General features: G+C 38.3%; 1 protein-coding gene across 1 annotated transcript in view; it reads left to right on the plus strand.

Moving 5' to 3' along the window:
- The window catches only part of LOC113829516 (major facilitator superfamily domain-containing protein 6-like), a 12,689-nt gene that overhangs the window by 10,126 nt on the left and 63 nt on the right, over positions 1–2,500 (plus strand). Inside the window, exons 11-12 of the mRNA XM_070136266.1 lie at positions 833–985; positions 2,024–2,500. The exon at positions 2,024–2,500 is cut by the window's right edge and continues 63 nt beyond it. Of these exons, the coding sequence (XP_069992367.1) occupies positions 833–985; positions 2,024–2,148 (278 nt within the window). The 3' untranslated portion in view covers positions 2,149–2,500. The remainder of the gene's footprint in view (positions 1–832; positions 986–2,023) is intronic.

Genomic DNA, 2,500 nt, shown 5'->3' on the forward strand with positions numbered 1-2,500 from the left:
CGGCTTGTTTTGTATAGTATGGAGTTGTCATTTGTTTTCGAATAAGGGAGTAGATCCTTTATTTAGAGGTTCTGTGGCTTGTTTTATATAGTATGAAGCTGTCATTTGTTTCAGGCGCCACACATTATTCTCTGGGTAAGGAAGTGGATCCTTTGTTTAGAGGTTCTGAGGCTTGTTTTGTATAGCATGGAGTTATCATTTGTATTTAAGTAAGGGAGTGAATTCTTTGTTTAGAGGTTTAGAAGTTATTTTGTATAGTATAGAGTTGTTATTTGTTTTCAAGTAAGGGAGTGGATCCTTTGTTCAGAGGTTTAGAGGCTTGTTTTGTATAGTATGGAGTTGTCATTTGTTTTTAAATAAGGGAGTGGATCCTTTATTTAGAGGTTCTGTGGCTTGTTTTATATAGTATGAAGCTGTCATTTGTTTCAGGCGCCACACATTATTATCTGGGTAAGGGAGTGAATCCTTTATTTAGAGGTTCTGAGGCTTGTTTTGTATAGTATGGAGTTGTCATTTGCATTTAAGTAAGGGAGTGAATCCTTTGTTTAGAGGTTTTGTGATTCATTTTATAGTAGGAAGCTATTTGTTTTCAAGTACTGTGGTATATGTTATATGGATATATATAGTTGCTATATATACATTACTTACGTATATTACTAGATTAGAAAATAGCGAAAATTATAACAATTACAAAACCAAACATTTAAATATGTAGATAAGTACATAAAAATATAATGAATGGTCACTCTATACAAGCCATGCATACACGCAAATATACGCACCTTCACCTACTCTCTCGTTCTATTTAGCCAATAATACGTCACCCTCACAGGCCGTGGCGTCGGGGCGCTGTTCGGAGGGTACCTGATTTCGAACTACGGGCTCCCAACCGCCTTCAGGGTCTTCGCTTACATTTCTCTAGGTGGAGCTGCCGTTTATGTCTTCGTCTACTATGTTTACCTTAGGAAGAAAATTGCTGAGAAAGGTAGGACTGTTATTTTATATATTGGCGTAAGTACAAACACACACACGCACACGCACACGAACACGCACACACACATGCACACGCACACGCACACGCACACACACACGCACACACACACATACACACACACACACACACACACACACACACACACACACACACACACACACACACACACACACAGTACACTTTCCTCTTTCAAAGCCTATAGGTACTAGATAGTAAATGTAGATACATATTTTTCATCAGTATCATTGTTATTAACATGTTTGTTATAGATACTAGTTATTCTAATAACCATGACACTGCTAGCATTGATATTTCCGTCAGCATGATGATGATAGCTATTACTGTGATAAGAAGGACATCAGTAATAAATTGGCAATCAATACATTGGAAGATTAGAATTGTATTGGTAAAAGATATCATTTGCAATACCGTCTTTACTATTATTACCATTACAGTCAGTGTTGAATGACAAATCACTATATCGTATTGATGAAATGGCACATAATTCCGCTGTACATAAAATAGATTTATTAAAAGATTGGACAACTGTTCCGCCATCTCAAGGTGGAAATCAGAAGTATATCGACCCTTCATTAAACCATTTTTGTGAAAGGTGGGATTTTCTACCATCATTACTGGTATCCTTTTTCTCGTTATCAGAAATTGAAATCCTCATTCATATGAAGACCATCTTTGATATTGTAAGTGCCTTAAACAATACCCAATTACGGGTAAATCTTATTCCTTTACCCTCGTCACCATATCATCATGTTGTGGTTGGTTTGTCTTGCGCTCCTGTCATATTAGTACTAGTTCGTTGAGAAACAAGCTAATGAGACAGGATCACCAGTTCCTTTCCTCCCTGACTTTGACCCCTGCAGGATGCCAGTACTCAAAGCTAAGTCGAGTTTGAGGGGCTGGCCGGGCACGAACCCAGGACCTTGCGATTGCAAAGCCAGGGCTCTGCCACTCAAGCCCTCTCTGTTGCAACTACCATGCCATTACCTTAATTACTTCTTTATTCAACAGAAGAAGAAATAGAATCAGACAAGAAGCAGAAGAGTTCGGAGGAAGGGAAGCCCATGCTGGACGGGAAGGGATCCTGTGTTGCCGTTGTCGCTGCCAAGAAACCTGCTCAAGATTCTGCTCCTTGATGTTGCTGCGTCTTTTAGGCAAATTGGAGGCTGATCTTGTGTTTATTTACGTTTATTGTAAATGGTTTTGTGTAAGTGTTTGTGCCTGCGTTTAATGTGTTTTTTGAGGGAGTATGATTGTATATGAATGGGTGTGTGTATTATCGTGCATTTTTTTGGTCTTAGTCATTTTGAATTTTATACCGTCTCCTGGGATGGTGGTTTCGACCTTTGTGCAAAGGCAGAGTAAAGGTAATGTTTGCCTAGCAGAATATAACGACCACCTTAATAACTGTTTTAATCAAAGTAATACGTTATGCATGCATATATATCTCTGTTGCATTTAGTACAAGTTGTATAACAAAACAAAAGA

The sequence above is a fragment of the Penaeus vannamei genome, chromosome 21, assembly GCF_042767895.1.
Source record: "Penaeus vannamei isolate JL-2024 chromosome 21, ASM4276789v1, whole genome shotgun sequence".
Lineage (NCBI taxonomy): Eukaryota > Metazoa > Arthropoda > Malacostraca > Decapoda > Penaeidae > Penaeus > Penaeus vannamei.